Raw genomic sequence first — 18,325 nt, 5'->3', positions numbered from 1 at the left:
AAAATAAACAAATGACACCAGTTTGGTGGAACCCGTGTGCCATAATGTGTTATATTTTATTATTTTCTGAGTCCTCTTGTGTAGGGGAACTTTGGATATTTCACAGCGATCGAAGCTTCGCAGGGCGTCGATATTGGACAAGGGGAATGGGCGCGTCGTTCACGTTAATAAAATAAAGAAAAAAATAGTTGGTGGGCAAATTCTCCGGTCCAGTTTGAGTTCATTTTGAGAAAACAAGAATTTATGGCAAATGAACTAACAGTTGAATCTGTGGTTTATTATTTTCTTGTTACAAAATACAACCAGAATGTATTATCACCAAACCCCAAAATACTTTTAAACCTATCTCATAAAGAAGAAAACAAAAATGCAAGAAAACAGCTACTTGCATTTCGGAACGCCGACAAGGAAAGCATAAAATACACTGGACACCATTGGTAATTGTCGAAGACCATTCTTCTCACTTGTGTAGCTCAACAAATGCTTAAAATAACAAACCTGTGAAAATTTGAGCTCGCTCAATGTTCGTCGAAGTTGCGAGGTAATAATGTAAGAAAAACACCCTTGTCACACGAATTTGTGTGCTTGATTTCGAGACCTCAAAATCTAATTCTGAGAGAGGTCTCGAAATCCGAAAGTTACTTCTCTCTCAAAAACTACGGTACTTCGGAGGGAGCTGTTTCCTACAATGTTTTATACCATCAACGGCTCCTCATTACTCGTTACCAAGTAAGGTTTTACGCTAATAATTATTTTGAGTAATTACCAATAGTGTCCACTGCCTTTAACACAAGAAAACTATACGCTCATCTTGCCCGCCATATTCGTTGGCTGAGACCACAACGTCAAACTGGACACCTTTGGTATTGTCTTCTCACTTATATCTAAACATAATATTATGCATAAAATAACAAACCTGTGAAAAGATGCGAAAAAATAACAGAAGAAGAAACGAGTTGTGTGCTTTCTGATGCTTGAATTCGAGATCTGTTATATAGCTTTGTTCAAAACTTCTCTCAAGACTCACCAAGGACTTCATAACTTTTCCCGTTAAATTTGTCAATGCGCCATGAACATCTTTAGATGGATACCGGCGCATTATACATGCCCATTAGTATTATTATTATTATTATTATATTATTATTATTATTATTATTATTATTATTATTATTATTATTATTATCTCAGCTTTTTTAGTGAGAAATTACTTCTTTCACAAAAACTTAAAACAACGCTTCTTCAGAGGGCGCCGTTTCTCACAATGTTTTATCAACACAAGTAAGTTTGTATGCTATACAATTATTTTGAGTAATTACCAATAGTGTCCGTGGGGGAATTATTCCAACATAGACCTATTCCCGATGAATTATTACAAACATGCATCTTAAAGGGTTCGTATGTTTAAAATATGAATCAGAAAATTAATGGCAACAAAACAGTTACACATCGTTAGAGGTTGAGCAGTTTTTGCTGAATTCTGAGTTTACTTCGAGGTACTACAGTTGTGTAAACAGCTCCGTATCCCCCAAATTTAAAACAAGAAGCGTTGTCGCTCTGTGAACGTTAATATCTTCCCGGTGTCGCCGTTTTTATAACCGTTCGAACACCACCCTCTATCTATTTGACCTTGATAATTGGCACCATGGCTTTCTCGCAGTCCTCGCCCTTCATGTACTCAATCCAGCGCGTTTCAAGAACTTCCCACAAACCCTTTTTAGTCAGTTCCTCTATGGCTGCGTCCAACTTGTCTTTGAAAACAACCAGTCCCTTTTCAGTAACAGTAAGTATGATGAAACCACCTGGCATGGACACAAAATTATGAACTGTTATAGTTAAACTACCTCCATTGCCAACCTAAGTAGCAATACTGTGTTTGCTGGACAAAGACAAGAGCATGTTTATACTTCATAATGAACAAACAACGCCAGTTTGTCAGTAGGTTCTGTTCCCGGTACACGAGTCAAAGTCTAGTTAAACAATACTTAGATCTCACAGGATTTTGCACTAATGGGACAACTTTCCATTGACTCTTTAAGTGTTATCCTATGGAGAGTCAAGCCCCCATCGAATTATCCCCGCTCCCCTAAACAAGCCTTAAGGCCCTGTCACACCATGGCGTATCGCCTGAACGTATGCCAACGTGTGCACAAAATAGTTCGAAAAAAGTCCAAGAACGTCCAACTTCCCAACGAATTGCATCGAAAAAGTCGACATCGGTGTTGCAAAGGACGTATCTATAGCGTATCCTTAGCGTATTGAACGTATACATAGCGTATTCCTAACGCACGGATAGCGTTTTACTAACTAATAACAAAGTTATAACAGCGTATGACAGCGTATGCTAGCGTATGAGTAACGTATGCCTAAAGCCAAATCAGTGAGATATAAACGAAATATTGTTCGTGAATTTGTTAAGTGGTAATACCCAAGTTGAAGCAGTCACCGACGTACATCAACGTATACCAACCTACGAGTAACGTCCCTCTAACATATGCCAGCGTATGTCAACGTTTGTCAACGTATGTCTAACGTACCATGAACTTACGGGGAACTTATGCAGAACGTATGAAGCACACGTTCAGTACGCCGATAGATTTTTGAACATGCTCAAAAAAAATTCGCAGGCTCGACGTGTTCAAAATTTTAACAGCAGCGTATCACAGCGTGCTCTTAACGTAAACGACGTATCCCAAACTTACCCCAAACTTATATCAGCGTACGCCAACGTATTTTTGATTTTTCGCATATGTTGGCTTACGTTCAGGCGATACGCCATGGTGTGACAGGGCCTTTACATTGGTATAATCTGCATACTACAGGGTAAGTGCCCAAACAAAACATTAAGTAGGCCGACGGTCTGTAAAGTTCAATTGAACAAAACACTGTTTTTTTTTTTTTTTTTTTTATTTGTTTGTGTATTTTGTAAACATAATTTTTATGGCTCTCACCTGGTTTAGTTATTCTAATGAGCTCCGGTAGACAAGATTCCGTCGCGTGACCTGGCACTCCCAGCGTTCCAGACATTACGACAACGTCATAGAAACCTGGGCAAAGAAATAATATTATGCTATGTGTACCGTCTATGGACCATTATTATACGAGCAAATAAAAAATTGAAACGGAATTGAAACCTTGTCTGGAATAAATAACACGTACACGTCAATATTTACAGCACTGTTGGCTGATACAAAATTTGTCGTCAAAATGGACAGCAAGAAATAACTTATGAATATTATTAGGAAACGAAGTTGGATGGCGAGCCTTTGGGAGATTTAGTACTGCTCTTGTATTGGAGTCTAATAAGTTCAACTGACCGTCTTGTATTTGGGTCCGATGTTCATCCAGAGTTTCACATATAAAGTTGGTGTAGACATCCAGTGTCTTACTTTGGTCAATTGAAGGCTTAGATGGATCCAAGGCATCGATGTTAATAAAGCCATGTTTCTTCATCTGTTTAGTAACGAATTCAAATGTTTCGTTACTGGAAGTGTGTTAGAAAAGCTTTGGTTATGGTAGTATGGATATTGATAGATTTGCAACAACTTGCCATTAGAAGCCATTTCGGTAAAAAAAAAACCCACAAAAAACACCCTTTTTGTCACTTTGTATGTCTATCTTCCTGTTTCCCTATTTTAATTTCCATTGAAATTCCCGTTGGCGTTGATAATGATAATCTTATCCGGTTTAAAATGGGTAGGCCTACTCGCCCATTTAAACCTGCGTTATCAAGTATAGTATGTTCGCCGTTGAATACAATATCCTCGGTGAGGTCCCGTTTCGATCAGTATGCTCTGATCGTCTACAGGGGAATGCTATAAACTATGTTACTGAGATGCTGCTTGCAAAAGAAATAGTCAGATGGTGTTACTGTTGTTGCAAATTACTTCCACCATGCAAAGTTTAAATACATTTGAATACAATCTAATCGTTATTTAAACCCCCGGTATTACTATCCTTTCAGACCCAAATCTTACCTCTTCTCCAACCATTCCGACTCCCGATGCAGCGTCCAAGATCCGCGCTGTCTTGTCAATGATGACGTCAGAAACTACGTCAGCAAAGTTGGAGTGACCAACGTAACCGTATTTGAGCGCTGCCTGGATATGTTAACAAACACTTTCAGTTCAATATTGTTTCCCACAGAGTATTTTTCTCTCAAGAGTTTTTATATCTCTGGATTTTCACTCACATGAATAAAGTAATGTGCTATGCTAATAAAGTAACATTATTCATCGTGTATTATAATGTTTATACAATCATAATAAGATAAAAATACTCATCAGCACCCGTATTTATCTCGTTGGTTCTTATAGCTCAAGTTTTTAAAGTCTAAAATCCTTAAACTCTTTATCAGAGAAGTTAAAACACTTTGTCAATGACCGCAGCAGCAGCAACAATAACATCAGCAGCAGCAACAACATCAGCAGCAGCAGCAGCAGCAGCAGCAAACAGCAGCAGCAGCAGCAACAACAACATCATCAGCAGCAACAACATCAGCAGCAGCAGCAGCAAACAGCAGCATCAGCAGCAGCAGAAGCAACAACAACATCAGCAACAACAACAACAACATCAGCAGCAGCAGCAACAACAACAGCAGCAGCAGCAACAGCAGCAGAAATGTAATAGTTATTTAGAGCAGCAAAAACAACATCAGCAGCAGCATCAAACAGCAGAAGCAGCAGCAGCAGCAGCAGTAGCAGCAACAACAGCAACAGCAGCAACAACAACATTATCAGTAGCGGCAGCAGCAGCAAACAGCAGCAACAGCAGAGTAGCAGCAGCAACAGCAGCAGCAGCAACAACAACAACAGAGTAGCAGCAGCAGGAGTAGCAGCAGCGGTAGCAGCAGCAGAACAATTTGAAATTTTGAACTATGGCTCATTTCACGTAAATGCCTCAGATTGTTTTTTTTTAAAGTAAATTATGATTCTGACTTAACCTGATCTTACCTGCTTGTAATGAACGGCAAAGTCATCATACAACTCCCGAATCTCGTCATTTCCTTTGTTGGCTTCCCAAACCTTTTGCCGCAAATAGCGGAAGTCCTCTTTCGCACAGTTTTCCCATCCAGGTTTTGTCCCTTTATACTTATCCTCGTCAATTTTATCTCCCATGGTGTTTCGAATCTTAATTATAAAATCAGAGAGACAGCACATGAACAATAAATACCTGCTTAATCAAACAACGAGCGGGGTATTATGTTCACCTCTGTCAGCGGTAAATCGAATTATGTAGGTTTTCTTGGTCAATTTCGGAAAATGAGCAGCCAAATTTCATTTCTGTGCGTTCGAATTAAAGCTAAATTGGCTGCCCGTTTTCCGAAATTGACCGAGAAAAAATATATTATTGAACTATAGGCTTTCTCGGTCAATTTCGGAAAATGAGCCGCAAATTTAAGCACCAAGCTATTCGCACAAAATCGAATGGTACTTAAAAGGGTCAGTCGATTTACTGAAAAGACTATAGTCAAATGTACTTTTACGTCATTCGATTTAACAACATAATAATTAAATTTAACAAATTCATCGAAGCTGCATTCAAATTCGCAGGACTTTTTTCGAGCCGTGCGTTTAGTCATTCAATTTCATTTCGGGGCAGTCAATTCTGGAAATTGTGAAATCTTAAAAACGCTTGGTTAACCTTTCGTTTCCTAACGAATGTTTAAGGCATGCGGTTAAGAATTTGGCACTCTTGAACATAATATGCCAAGATGTCTGGCACACCAACAGATTGATGGTTGGCGAATAATTTACCCCCCCCCCCCAAAAAAAAAAAAAAAAAAAAAAAACAACTCTGAGAAATTGATTGCCTCTTTACGAAATTGAAAACGCTTAAATCAGCAAAATCTCTAGTCGAACCAGCTTTGCTAAATTGAATGATGAATTGTGTGTCATGAAAAAGAATGAGTTGTGCTAGGAACTCGAATGCCTCAAAACGAAATTGAAAGACCGAAAAAATGCATGAAAATGACTGCTCATTTTCCGAATTTGACAGAGAAAACCCATATTAAAAGATAACGAAACATCAAAGCAAGTAATGACAATGATAACGGTTATAATGGTAATATAACGGTATGGTAATATAATGGTATGATAATGATAATGGTAACGGTGTCGAGTGATTGTTTGTACTGTAAATAATGTTCATTGATTTTATGGTGAGTTGGCGTAGCATCGGTTGCCAAACAAACTTTGTAAACGGTGAAAGTAAATTTGAGAAGGGCTGATCACCCGGAGGGCTACTATTATTATTGTCGACATATATGGATTGGCAACCAAAAAACAGTGAATTAAAGAAAGATTCAGTAGAAAAAAAGATATAAACCCAGAGGATGGCACAATAGTAACATGAAGAACAGCGAGAAGTAGAAACGAATGACACTACCTACTTTATAACAAGGCGTCCAAATCGTTCGTATCTGGTTGTACCTCCACTGCACAGGGTTTCGGTTGCAGTTGTGGCATTTGTAAAAAAAAAACTATTATTGCAATTGTAGGTGTCGTACCTGGTGCGCACAGACTGGACTGACCTTTCCGCAAACACCCATTGCGCAAGAGCAAACTGAAGAATGAGGTGCATGCTGTTGTAGCCAGGGCACATTACTCAGCGCGTACATCGTGCGTATTGAGTATTTGCGATAACGTAGAGTCTCGAGCTTATTCAAACTTTCAGAACCATTGGTCATAATTAATAGCAACGCGCGGCACCCCGCTAGATGATGAAAGTCCTTTACGAAATTATTGCGAAATGTAATATGGTTACATATGTTATACGCCTCTTTTAATGGGTGTTATACACCTCTTTTAATATTTATGCATGACGTCATAATTCCAACCCAAAATGAGGCTATTGGCGCACGTCCGCAACTACTTGCTGCGCCCATAGCCCCGTTTTGGGTTAGATTGGATGACGACGTTCCTTATGCATACATGGTAAGAGAGGCGTATTCGGAAAGACAGTATAATTAGATTGGGAATTGTATTTAAAATGATTGAGGATCTTAAGCTCCAAAGATTCATAACATTTATATATATATATACTTTTATTAGGTGTTCGGGCAACAGCCCGAACAACTCTTTGTTGTTTGGTGTCCTTAATAGAAAATGGTCTGCTCTCAATTTAATTCTCATTCTTTGCCGTTTTCATATTTATCGGATGAAGATGAACGACAGAAAGCCCTCATTTGTTCTTATCCAAAAGGAAATAAATCATTATTTTGTAATGGAAAAAATGATCTTTGTTAAGAATAACAACTTAGATAAGTTCAATACCAAATGGGAGCCTTTTGTATTGCTATGTACCAACTAAATGCCTTGCATAATCATCAAACTTCCTGTTTTTGCAGTTTGCCATTTCTCTCTTAGTATCGTTCTATAAGCAGTTGGTTTTACCAGTAGTTTGTGTAGCTTTGTAAATTGAAGAAACTTGAATAAATTTCCCCCTCCAGGGGAAAAAAAAAAACAAAAAAAAAAAACTCTGTTTATCAGCGAAAAACTATGTTCATCGGCGAAAAACAGTGTTTCCGTGAAGAAAACTTGTTTTTCTCGAAAAACAGTGTTAATCGGTCGAAAAACATAGTTTATCGGCGATAAACAGTGTTTATCGGCGATAAAGTGTTTATCGAATTATTGGGCATATGGGTTGCCACGCTCCAGTGCTCATCCATAAAGCGCCCCAGCTTCGTGTATAGTCTGCGTTCAAGGCGTTTTCAAAATACCTTTCCCCCTTTCAATAAGTTAGTCTCTTCTACAGTCATCAGTATTTAATAAGTTCATGTTTTCCTCAACCACATAAGCTATTTTGACAATCTTTACATCATATGAAAGAGCTTTACGTACTTCATACAAATGGATATGTTGGTGACCTTCTCTTGACCTTTTGACCTGTCTTAAGCGAGGTTATGAAATGAAAAGTTTGCTAGTTGCGCCATATAAGCACAAAATCGACCGTTAAGCAGCTCTATGGGGCCCTGCTCTAGCAGCGGTAAGAGATCTGCTCCAGCAGTGCAAACCTTGTAGGTTCGAATCCCACCCATTTTATAAAACACATTGGGTTAGGATTAAAGGGGTTAAGTTCTGATTTAAAAAACTAGATGTGTACACCGAACAATTAGTGTTTGTAAATATACAACCACTACATGTAAAGTTTTTCTTTATAAATCTTTTTCGAAAGAACCATATACCTGAAGGTACTCGTGTAGTGGTTAAGAAATTTCAGTTTTAGATGTGGTATAGGCAACCATTAAAGAGGGAAACCCAAAACAATCACGTAGGGTCTGAACAATCAATCCACACGATTCAAGCCTTCGCACCCTAGATTTTAACTGGGGTGCACTAAAAGTTCACATGCTAAAATGTTTTACCTTAGTTTGTATTTGTGAATTATTCATGTTTGGAGCATTATTAAGGGTTCCAACAGCCGGTGTGGAAATTGTTTTTTTCATTTATGAGCTAGCAACTATTAGTGCAACTTTTGACATAACAAACAATGTTAGCTCCCCATTATACTGTTTACATCTGTTTTCATAAATATAAAAGTCATTAAAAAAACTTAATAAGTTTTTTATTACTTTTATATTTATGAAAACAGATGTAAACAGTTAAATGGTGAGCTAACATTGTTGCAATAATAGCAGTAGCAGTAGCAGTAGCAGTAGCAGTAGCAGTAGCACCCAGATAACATTCATACATTGGGCCAACGTTGGTGTTTGATCGGCACCGTTGGCGTTGGTATTGTGTCAGCTTTTGGCGTTGGCCCCATGTTGGCACTAAGTCGCCACGATCGGCATTGGCACTATGTTTGGTTCTGACATTGGGCCAACGTTGGCTGTAAGTCGGCAGAATCACGTTGGGTTTACACTGGCGATTAATGTTGAGCCAACGTTGGTTTTTAGTAATTAAACAATATTCGGCATTGTGTTGGTATCCGACGTAGAACCAATGTTGGCTATAGGTCGGCATTACCACATTGGTTTTACGTTGGCACGCAATGTTGAGCTAACGTTGTTTATAAGTGGGACATCAATATTGGCATTGTGTTGGTTTTCGACGTAGGACCAATGTTGGCGCTAAGTCGGCATTACCACATTGATTTTACGTTGGCACTTAATGTCGAGCCGACGTTGGTTATTAGTGGGACATCAATATCGGCATTGTGGTGGTTTCTGACATAGGACCAATGTTGGCTCTAGGTCGGCATCAGTCATCAGTGAGTTTTTCTCACTGAATGGATTTCCATGGATAAACAAGAAATAAATAAATAAAATTGCATATTATAACCAATGTCGGTTCAATGCCGGCCCAATGGTGCGCCGTTTCAAAATCAGTAGGCCTATTGGCACAGAACAAGGTTTTTTTATACCATTATTTGCCAAAATGGTGTGCCACTTGGAAACCAGTGTTGGCCCAGAACAAGTTTTCTATACCATTTTGCCAAAATGGCTTGGCGCTAAAAAAAAAAACAGTAAACAGATGTCAGAAAGTAAAACTTTCATTATCAGACGAAAATTCAACCAGCATTTTAAAAAATGCAAATAGTATATCAAATATATTAAATTTAATTGAAATTACTTTGCAATAAAAAAGTCCATTACAATAAAGTGTAAAAAATTCCAACAAATTACATTACTTTGTCAGTTTGTAATTGTTTTCACAATCTTAAGCCATCTTGTGGCACAGCTTTGTCACCCTGCCTTGAAAATTCTGTAGATTGTTATAAGCTGGGATCCATGGGAGATCAGTGAGTTTTTCTCACTGAACGGATTTCCCTGGATAAACAAGAAATAAATAAATAAATAAATAAAATTGCATATTATGACCAATGTCGGTTCAATGCCGGCCCAATGGTGCGCCGTTACAAAATCAGTAGGCCTATTGGCACAGAACAGTTTTTTTTATACCATTATTTTTCCAAAATGGTGTGCCACTTGGAAACCAGTGTTGGCCCAGAACAAGTTTTCTATACCATTTTGCCAAAATGGCTTGGCGCTAAAAAAAAAACAGTAAACAGATGTCAGAAAGTAAAACTTTCATTATCAGACGAAAATTCAACCAGCATTTTAAAAATGCAAAAAGTATATCAAATATATTAAATTTAAATGAAATTACTTTGCAATAAAAAAGTCCATTACAATAAAAACAGCAGCAATGAATAAATTTGAATTAACAACAAACCATGAATGGAAAGTCTATGGATCCTGGACTATAAAGACAAAACATACAGTGCAGAAGGATGCATAGGCATGTATTATAGATTGTAGTCAGTTAAGAAAGTATTTAGTTATTCGTATTGTAAATCACAAGTAAATATTATAACTGATAAGTAGCTGTTCACAGAACCTAACTAGGCCTACTTGAAGTAACCATGAAGACAATTCAGTTCATGAACAGAAGTATAAACTCAAAGTCAATATTTTTGAATAATGATACGTTGGCTCAATGTTTAGCCAACATAAAGATTATTAGTGGGGCCAATGTTGGGCCAACTTTAACATTGGCCCAACGTTATGCCGATGAGCAAAAGTACATTGGGCCAATATTGGTGTAGAGGTAGAGGGGGGAGCCATGATGTGTCCTCCTCCTTCGTCCGCTTATTAGTTAAAATAAGGATGCGCTGACTCAAGTCTTAAGTGTTCCTACTGTTTATTCCTCGACTTCTTCCAATGAAGGAACAATATATGCACTAACACAGTAGTATGGTCTCAACACAAAATTAAAGAAACAGAAAAAAAACCCAAGCACCAGCCAGATGGAGATACTGAAGATAAATGAGAATACATATCATAAATAATCTGGAGGTACAGAGATATAAGAACATAGGCTATTATTACTCTACACGAGTATATGTACACACAAGTTGTGCTCTGTGTAATGGCGTCTGTTTCCATGTAACGCACAGCCCACACATAAACTTTACCCAACTTGACCTAGCACACATGGCGAGTGAACATACATGTATTAACATTACACTACCCATAGTCTTGAAGTCAAGACGGTAATTGTTAAGCGCGGTGTGTAGTTACAGCGCGGTGTAGCTGCGGGGACGATACACACACCCTCGATCCCAGTATGTGTGTGAGTCAGTCAGCTGCCTCGCGCTACCTACGACTGTTGCATGTGTAACATCGCACTGTGACTGTTGCATGAAAGGCAGACAAATAGGCAGCGCCTAACGGCTTGTCATCAAGTCTACACTACCCACTGTATACGTATACGTTGTGAACTTCACGTCACTGCCCAGCATAAAACTTATTTCTTCCCGCACAAAGTTCACATAAAGAACAACTACAAATATGAAAATGAGACTTACCACCAATCTCTATGTTGTTTAAACTCCCCTATTCATCTTATTGATGGACCCAAAAATCACAATAAAAAGCAAATATCGGCAACAAAGTCGGCAATCTTTCAAGGTAATAACCACTCTCCACATTAATCGCCAAGCAAGAGGCCTTCTCGGATCCCTGCCAAGAACCACTTAACCTCTCGTAAACACTACGCACTGAGAAACCCCCAATAAGCCAACTAATAATTAATCAAACTACTTTCTGTTGTCACCAAAACTTAATGGAGTTTCACATGGTATCAAAAATACACAAATTCTTGTTAATTCCATACCAAAACAATGTAAATGAGAATATGACATGAACTGTTTTGTATCGCGGAGGGACTCATCCTGAGAGTGATACAGCACTAGGCCCGCGAAACGTTACGTTAAAGGGACGCTGTATGTAAATACCTCAAAGGCCGTTTCCCCACAATTTCCCTACTTTAAAGATCAGTCGCCCTCGAACGATCCAATTTTTAAATACTTAATATATCTTCAAATCTCTCCTCACTGATTGCTTCTTTTTGAAACCTTTAGAAAAACAATCATAAATTTACATCATTAACTAAACTTTAACTTACATCAATACCACAAGTTTCAATTGGAAAGTATTATAACATTAGTCAACCTCACTTTACACAAGTAAAATCCAATCAAACACAGTATTTTTTTTTTTTTTTTTTTTGCGTTTTGTGTGTCTATTTACCATAGTTAACCATAGTTATCAAAACTTGTAACTCTTCAAAAAAGTAATGAGTTTCTCTACTCTCATTTGAGAGTGTAGACGTAAAACGGATATACGTGTAATCTTAAACTTTCTCAATAATCACCAAGAATTACTCAAAATACTCAACACTTCTTATATAAAACCTTCCCACAATTTCCCACTGCGAAACATGGAACAGAGAAGGTATATAGATATACAAAAATAAATATGTAAATAGAAAGGTAAAACATACCTTAAGAAAAATACTTAAGTCTATAAACGGAGCATGGTTATCAGTGTGTCAAGGTGTCTCGTGATATTAAATCAAAAGCAAACACTGAAAAACCACACTATGTAATTAACTAAACAACACAGCTTTAACCAAAATCAAAGAGAAGAATGTCTGAGGATGATTCCCCTCATCAGTGGGATATACTTCTTCATACCTTCTGCATTTAAATGACATAATGATCCTGGTCATTTATGTTTTTCCCTTTTTTTCTTTTCTTTCTGAACATCAGAAGTGAAACAAACTATTATCATACAAAACACGTGCAACTCAATGTATACATATATTGTGGTGACACTTAGGTCATGCCCTGTGAAATGTACAGGTAGCCACTTGTATAGAGTAGAGCATAGTTCTAAAATCTAAGTAATCGCGGCAGGATATTGCCCGCGTTTAGCAGTGAGTCGTTTGGAACGGCGTAGTCCATACAATGTTATACATTTTAATTGAGGTCTTTTTGGCCACGTTTCTGTTTAGACATTGTTATACATTTTAAGGTCAACCAGAGTTGATTCCACATACTATGACAATAAATGGTGATTCAAGACTCTCAAAGTTCTTACGTGAGGCAATCTTACCACTCTTACTACACTATACTCTTACTACTCTTTACTCTTACTACTCTTACTACTCAATTGGATATCACAAGGCAGGCAAAACTATACTTATCTCAACTACCCACAGATATGTGAATACAAGAACTATTTTTAGCTCAAAAATACAAGTTCAGTGATCTTTATACAATACAGATGTCACAAATCAGAGGAACTGGAGAATAAAATGGCTTTAAATAGCACTTAATATCAATCAATCACATTATTACTCATTAAACTGTATAAAGCCAACCAATGTCTAGCAAATCCTTTTGTTAGGAATAAAATGCTGACTAATCAAACATGCCTTTCAAACAGTATTTTAGGAGCAACGCCCGTCACTTAAAGTTCTTAGGGTCACAAAATATATGAATTGGAAATCATTAAAAATACACAACTTGATAACTTGCTAGATATTCATGCTGAACATAACCCGTCACTACACGTACTTAGGGTAACCATATACTCACATCGAAGTGTACATAAATGACTCCAAACCAATAAATATAGTGATTGATACATAACAACAATAGCACTTAAAATTCTCAAAAAAAACACTCTAAGATCACAATATGAACATGTTCCAGAAAGTCAATTATCTGTTTTTCCCCAGAAAGTTCACACTTCAAAATATAAAACTCACTTACTCAATTACCTCCTTGGGCACAATGTAGATATATTAGTGAAAAAGGTTCACTTTTGAACACAAATAGGCCTAAACAACTTGTAGAGGTGCTACTCGCATGTTCCGTCACCTATAGTGAACAGACAATCCTCTGCTATTTACACAAAATTTAAGTAATGGCATTTGGCCACAGACCCAAGATAAAATGTACAGTGGGTCTACTGATGGTCACCGCTACGGCCCAGACAGGTACATGAATATGAAAATAAATTGCAATCCCTAAATACAAGGGAGACTTCCCTACTTTTTCCTTCGCTTTGCCATCTGGCAAACAAAATGAGGGGCGGTTGAAGCTGACATGGTGGCTATCGTTAAAAACACTCACAGTAGGAGAAACAAAAACTCCTCCTGCCACCTCTACATAACAAAAACTAGCAGCTTCAAAAACAACTGGCTTAATATTAAGCGGCACAGCCTCCTCACAAAATACATCATTCACATGAGAAATAGAAGGGGAAAAATCAATCGGGTCAGGTGACTGCAATTTATCAGTGTCTGCATTCAAATTTTCAAGACACTTGAAAATATTAGAAAATCTAGCATCTAATGCAGCTTTGATGATATCGACCACATTTGTATTAATAGGACACTCATCTTCGTCTTCGTCTTCACGTAAAAAACTAGCAGAAGGAACTCACAATGGTTTCAGTTAAAGCACTGTTTGACTTTGAAACATTGTCTGGCACAGACATAGTTTGAATACTATTATTATCTTCTTCTTATTTCTATAAGCAATGTACATAAATTATGGCTTGTTGAAATACACTGAGGCCTAAATTATCGACCTTCAAAACAGTCTGCTCTTTATACAGACAAAAATACAAGTCCAAAAGATGTCTCACCTACACGGTAGACAAAAAGTACTATTGCATTTCACGAACTCTCAACTGACAATACACACAGTCTTAGAAAGACTTAAACAGTTATTAGTTTGCCGAGACAAGTAGTACACCATCACACAAGTGCAACAAGAAATATGCAGTTAGCTGAAAACTCACAGTTACAATATTATGTGTGCAACAAGAAAATTATTTGACTAAAACACACTTTATCCAAAGCACTGGCCTACAACTGGCTCCAAAATCATCTGTTTCTCAAAATAATGAATCTTAACAGACTCACACAGGACACAACTGCCTTTTAACTACAACAGATCTAGAAAGCTTGGATTTAAATTGTCAAATTACAAACAATTCTACAAACAGAATTTATACAATGAAAGTTGCACATCATAAAATGTTAACAAAATATATATTCATAGAAGAAGTCCTCTTGTCGATGCAGGGGGCAATTATTAGATGGCCATCACATCCATAAATCGCAACGAAAATGCGACATCGCTCACATTATATCAGTTCTCCACTACAATTGGAGAAAAAATCCAAAGTCTGGGTTTATATAATCCACGGCAACTTTGGAGCTTGGGGTCTGTGATTGATTATTCGGCGCATCCCATCCTCGTCGCCATTTTGTAGAGGTAGAGGGGGGAGCCATGATTTGTCCTCCTCCTTCGTCCGCTTATTAGTTAAAATAAGGATGCGCTGAATCAAGTCTTAAGTGTTCCTACTGTTTATTCCTCGACTTCTTCCAATGAAGGAACAATATATGCACTAACACAGTAGTATGGTCTCAACACAAAATTAAAGAAACAGAAACAAACCCCAAGCACCAGCCAGATGGAGATACTGAAGATAAATGAGAATAATACATATCATAAATAATCTGGAGGTACAGAGATATAAGAACATAGGCTATTATTACGCTACACGAGTAGTACACACAAGTTGTGCTCTGTGTAATGGCGTCTGTTTCCAGGTAACGCACAGCCCACACATAAACTTTACCCAACTTGACCTAGCACATCATGGCTCCCCCCTCTACTTCTACATTGGTAATCAACATTGGCCAAACATAAACCTTTTTATTGGTTCTATACGTTGGCCAATGTTTGCGTTGGGCCAACGTTGGCCCAATTTTAACATTGGCTCAACGTAACTCCTATTAGCAAAAGTATGTTGGTCCAACGTCGACAGCCAACGTTGGCCCAATGAAACTGTTCTGTTGGCAGAATGATGTTGGCTCAATGTTTGATTACGTTGGCCTGATATTGGTTCAATGTTTTAACATACATGGGCAAGACATTGACCCAATGTTGAGCCAATGTCTACGTTGGGCCAACGTTGGGCCAACTTTTACATTGGCCCAACATAAGACAGATGAGCAAAAGTACGTTGGGCCAATGTTGACAGCCAATGTTGGTCCATTGAAAGTGTTCCGTTGGCCCAACGTTGGTTCTATGTTGTGATGCTATCTGGGCCATACCTCAAGAAGTACACAGCCGATTTCAAATGGCCCCTTTTCAGTTATAGACTCTTTGGGCTTTAAAAAAATTACCACATGTTGACCTTTACTTCCGGGTCAACCGGAAGTGGGACCATATTTTAAGAACTACACAACTGGTTTCAAACTTTTTTTGTTATATATACTCATATGGCATTGAAAATTAGCCTTAGGTAACCTTTGACCCCATGTTGACATTTACTGAATCCGTGTCAACCAAAAGTGGGACCATTATCTCAAGATCTACACGACCGATTTTAAAAATTATTCAGCTTCTAAGGCTTATAATATACTCCTAAGGCTTTGCAGTTTAGCCTTTGGTAACCGTGACCCCCATCTTGACCTTTACTTACATGTCAATAATAACAACCGTATTTCTATAGCGCCTAACACCTCCAAAAGAAAGTCTCTAAGCGCTCAGAGGAAAATAAAAGAATAATTAAAGGCAGTGGACACTATTGGTAATTACTCAAAATAATTACCATCATAAAACCTTTCTTGATTACAAGTAATGGGGTGGTCAACCGAAAGTGGACACCATATCAAGAACTACAACAATTTTGAATTTTTTTCTCAATTATAGACTCCTTGATCATCGAAGCACATAATCCAAGCAAAATAACACGAAACAGCTTTGTGTTTGTTCAAAAACACCTAATGTCCGGTTTATTATTATAATAATACCGTCTTCAGGCGCTGATGGTGATCAAAACTAAAGGATAAAAAGGTTGATGTCGCCACAACCACCCACTTAAATTCAACGAACCAATCTACGAACAAACAAACTAAACTGCGCCAATAAAGTATCTAAACACTTACAAATAGTCAGATTTATCGGAACCTGAATTAGTATGCCAAAGAATAATTATTCATTTCTATTCACCGTTAATTTCTGCACATTTTGACACATCTTATGTTGCGCTACGATGTTGTTGGGTGGATTTATGGGCACTTGAGTGGCTTAAGGTCGAATTTCAAAAGTTGCAAAAGCCCCTATTCACCCCAATTCCAGAAGGGAACTCACACAAGCCTCACACACAGACAAAATCAAGACAAAAGACACAAACTCGTTTCGTTTACTTGACCATGAAATTTATGGCCGTATCTTTAACTCTAAAACTGCTGATATCCTGTCCTCAATACTTGGTGTGTCCTCCATCACTGTTAACGGCAAGGAGTCGTCTTCTCATACTCCAAACGAGACATCTGATCTGTCCCTGGTCAATCCCCTGCCATTTCCTGATCAGGATGCGTCGCAATCCCTCGAGAGTGGTGTCAGGCTTGATGGACTTGTTCACTTTCTTCTGCTGCAGAAGTCACACTCGGGCGGCCACTCCTTGGCAGGTTGTCCACATTTCCCTGAGCTTGGTAGCCATTCCACCATTTTACTGACCGTCGCTGGTGACGTTCCAAGATCCGTCCTCTTTCCTGTTTGGTCAGTTGAGCCATCTTTCCTGTTATCTTGAAACACCTTTCCCTGTCTAACCATAATCAGGGATTCTGGCTCTTAACCCATTTTGTTGTATACCTCCCATCTTTGACCCCTTTGCTTGGTTACTGACAATTATTGCTGATGTTCATCGCAACCGATTTATCCAAAACGCGACAAACAAATCATTTATTAAGGGCGGGCAAAAGAAACGCTGATCTTACTCGTCACAATACAACGATTTAGCTTGAATGGGGGCTTTTGCAACTTTTGAAATTCGACCTTAAGCCACTCAAGTGTCCATAAATCCACTAAACAACATCGTAGCGCAACACAAGATGTGTCAAAGTGTGCAGAAATTAACGGTGAATAGAAATGAATAATTATTTTTTGGCATACTATTTCAGGTTCCGATATATCTGACCATTTGTAAGTGTTTAGATACTTTATTGGCGCAGTTTATTTTACAAGGATATCCATTATATAGATTTATTGTTGCAAAAAATGATGTGTCAGCTCTGGAATTGTTGTGTGTTTTTGCTAGTTTCCTCTCCCCTTTTCTAAAGACACTGTACACGTTTGGTAATTGTCAAAGACAAGAGTTCTCACTTGTTGTATCCCATCATAACCATAAATAACACGCCTGTGAAAATTTGGGATCAATTGGTCATCGAAGTTGCTAGAAAATGATGAAAGAAAAACACCCTTGTTGGACGAACTTGTGTGCTTTCAGATAGGAATGAAAGACTTCTAGCTAGAAGTCTTTTATTATTTTAGTGGGAAACTACCTCTTTCTCAAAAACTACGTTACTTCAGAGCGAGTCGTTTCCCACAATGTTTTATACTACCAACAGCTCTCCAATGCTTGCTACAAAGTCAGTTTTTAAGTTAAAATCTGTTTTGAGTAATTACCAAACGTGTACCTTCCCTTTAAATAGATTTATCAGGAGGATCCATT

General features: G+C 38.0%; 1 protein-coding gene across 2 annotated transcripts; it reads right to left on the bottom strand.

The window, feature by feature from the left end:
- Positions 1 to 384: 384 nt before the first annotated feature.
- LOC139935916 (methyltransferase-like protein 27) lies at positions 385 to 11,456 on the bottom strand. Of its 2 annotated transcripts, XM_071930542.1 has the most exons (7): positions 11,308 to 11,449; positions 9,628 to 9,766; positions 4,950 to 5,126; positions 3,975 to 4,097; positions 3,315 to 3,450; positions 2,949 to 3,044; positions 385 to 1,799 (listed from the first exon to the last, which is right to left on the bottom strand). In XM_071930542.1, the coding sequence occupies exons 3-7, from the start codon at positions 5,112 to 5,114 to the stop codon at positions 1,618 to 1,620; spliced, it is 702 nt and encodes a 233-aa protein (XP_071786643.1). In that variant the 5' UTR covers positions 5,115 to 5,126; positions 9,628 to 9,766; positions 11,308 to 11,449; the 3' UTR covers positions 385 to 1,617. The 2 variants fall into 2 exon arrangements, with proteins under 2 accessions (XP_071786643.1, XP_071786642.1); XM_071930541.1 differs by lacking the exon at positions 9,628 to 9,766 and having other exon boundaries at positions 11,308 to 11,456.
- Positions 11,457 to 18,325: the final 6,869 nt, after the last annotated feature.

The sequence above is a fragment of the Asterias amurensis genome, chromosome 4, assembly GCF_032118995.1.
Source record: "Asterias amurensis chromosome 4, ASM3211899v1".
In the NCBI taxonomy this organism is placed as follows: domain Eukaryota; kingdom Metazoa; phylum Echinodermata; class Asteroidea; order Forcipulatida; family Asteriidae; genus Asterias; species Asterias amurensis.
This window is presented reverse-complemented; position numbering and strand designations above follow the sequence as displayed.

What these genes read in the sequence shown, in the direction of transcription:
- LOC139935916 (XM_071930541.1), bottom strand. Translation starts at nt 5,114, where the DNA reads ATGGGAGATAAAATTGACGAGGATAAGTATAAAGGGACAAAACCTGGA. An exon ending in TCGGACCCAAATACAAGACG is followed by an intron (nt 3,045 to 3,314) that starts GTCAGTTGAACT and finishes TTCTTTGCCCAG; the next exon opens with GTTTCTATGACGTTGTCGTA. An exon ending in CATTAGAATAACTAAACCAG is followed by an intron (nt 1,800 to 2,948) that starts GTGAGAGCCATA and finishes TGTCCATGCCAG; the next exon opens with GTGGTTTCATCATACTTACT.